We start from the raw sequence: 2132 nt of genomic DNA on the forward strand, positions 1-2132 counted from the left end.
CTATAAGCATAATGGTTCTTTTCTCTCTTTTTGATTTAGGAAGTACAATTTTGTACATAATGTCATTTTTTCGGGTTTATGAAAAGTGTGCCACAGTACAACAGAACAAGTATTAGACTGAAATAGACAATGCAAAGAATTTCTTATGCAAGTTTATATCTATTACATTTACATAATTTAAGTCGTTATGTTTCAGACTCCGCATAAAATACTCAATGACATTATTCTATTTCAAAGGCATATATATATTGATATGCGTATGATAGCTGCAGACTATGAAAGCATTAACCCAGGCCCGTGTTGGGATACTAACGAGAGCGGTGGACAAGTCTACCAAAAGGGCGCTGCCCCCCGGGCAATAAATTCGTCACCCCAGCGCGAAAAAAAGGCTGCGTCGGCAAACAGGTACAGATGACGTATTGGTCGAATCACATGGCCAAACGTGCTCGAGGCAATCAGAGGGCATTACTGTGGAGTGACACAGAACCGATCGAAGCGGTGTGTGTGTGGCAAGATGGGAAAGAGCGTGGACGTGACGGAGTGCCAAAAAGATGCAATCGTGTTTGGCTGTGTCCATGGCCACACAGTGATGGAAGTTGCCCGATTTGTTGGTGTTTCGCGGCGGACTGTTCAACGTGTATATAAGCAGTGGTGTAACACACGACGCCAGAACTGTGGTCGAAAAAAGATCTTTACAGATCGGTCCCGAAGACGGATGTCCAAGCTTGTAAATCGAAATATCTTCCAAACCCGTCAGGAATTACTGCAGTCCATGAGTGCAGGCCCAGTCCAACCTGTCTGCGAGAGAACATTGCGACGGGAACTGTATGCAATGAACATATGGAGTCGGGTACCTCGCAAAAGGCCACTGCTCACACATGTACATAAAGTTGCTCGTCTGCAGTGGGCCAATAATCATCAAAAATGGACAGTAGCAGACTTGTTATATGGTCTGACAATCACGAGTTATCCTGTATTCGAATGACGCCCGGCGTCGTGTCCACCGACAGCCACATGAAGCTTTTCACCCGCAGTGTGTGGAAGGTTAGGTGCAGACCGGGGATGGGTCTGTCTTGTTCTGGGGGTGTTTTTCGTACTATGGAGTGGACCCACTCATTGAGGTGTCCACGAGCATGAACAGCACGTTTATTTGAACATCCAGGACTAGCATGTGTTGCCCTTCAGTCACTTTCTTTGGGATGACTTTGCTATAGAATTGCCCAATTTTCAACTCGACAACAGCTGGGTTCACAGAGCTGGTTTGAGGGACACTCAGGTAACCTACCACACATCGAATGGTCCGCAATATCGCCGGACCTCAACCCAATTGAGCATATGTGGGACTAGATGGAACCGCGGATAAATCGTCGAATTCAGCATCCACGACGTTTTGTTGAATTGCGTGATCTTATCCTCCGTGAGTGGGTTCAACTGGATGTGACGGCCTTGCAGTCCCTTGTGGACTCCCTTTCCGACCGCATTCAGGCGGTTATGCAGGTCAGGGGCTGCGCTGCACGGTATTAACGTAAGTACCAAAGGAGTGACTAATTTTTTGTCCGGGTACTTATATACGTATACATATAATAGAAAGAAAGACACAGAGAGAGGTCGGAGATGTGTTATAGAACTTTTGATATTTTGACTTGAAAATTGATGGTTTTCAATTCTCCACGTTCTACTTAGTCTACACACTAAATTTCATCTTGGGCAAATGAAGGGATCTAATTATAGGGGTCAAAATTTTTCCAAAAATAAACGGGTTATAGCACTTTTGATATTTTGACTCCAAACTTGATGTTATTTAATTCTACACGTCTTACTTAGTTTAAACACTGAATGTCAACTTGCGCTAATAAAGGGATCTAATGGGATCTAATGGGTGTCAACATTTTTTTTCAAAAATATAAGAGTGTATAGGACATTTTGACATTTTTACTCCAAAATTGATTTTATTCGATTTCACAACTCTTACTTAGTCTACACATTAAATTTAAACTTCTACGCATGAAGGGATCCAAAGTTATGTGGGGTCAAAATTTTGCTAAAAATATTGTGTAACTTAATTAATGTAGTAAACGTCGGGCCGAGATAAAACCTGGGTGTAGAAATAACTTGGGCCTATGAGCACACGA

At 42.9% G+C, this 2132-nt stretch overlaps 1 protein-coding gene across 1 annotated transcript; it reads left to right on the top strand.

The window, feature by feature from the left end:
* The first annotated feature begins 514 nt into the window (after positions 1–514).
* Positions 515–985, top strand: LOC145685181 (uncharacterized). The gene has a single exon (XM_081757535.1). It carries the CDS (start codon positions 515–517, stop codon positions 983–985), a length of 471 nt encoding a protein of 156 aa, XP_081613661.1.
* Positions 986–2132: the final 1147 nt, after the last annotated feature.

The sequence above is a fragment of the Thermobia domestica genome, chromosome 5 (genome assembly GCF_964235325.1).
Source record: "Thermobia domestica chromosome 5, izTheDome1.hap1.1, whole genome shotgun sequence".
In the NCBI taxonomy this organism is placed as follows: domain Eukaryota; kingdom Metazoa; phylum Arthropoda; class Insecta; order Zygentoma; family Lepismatidae; genus Thermobia; species Thermobia domestica.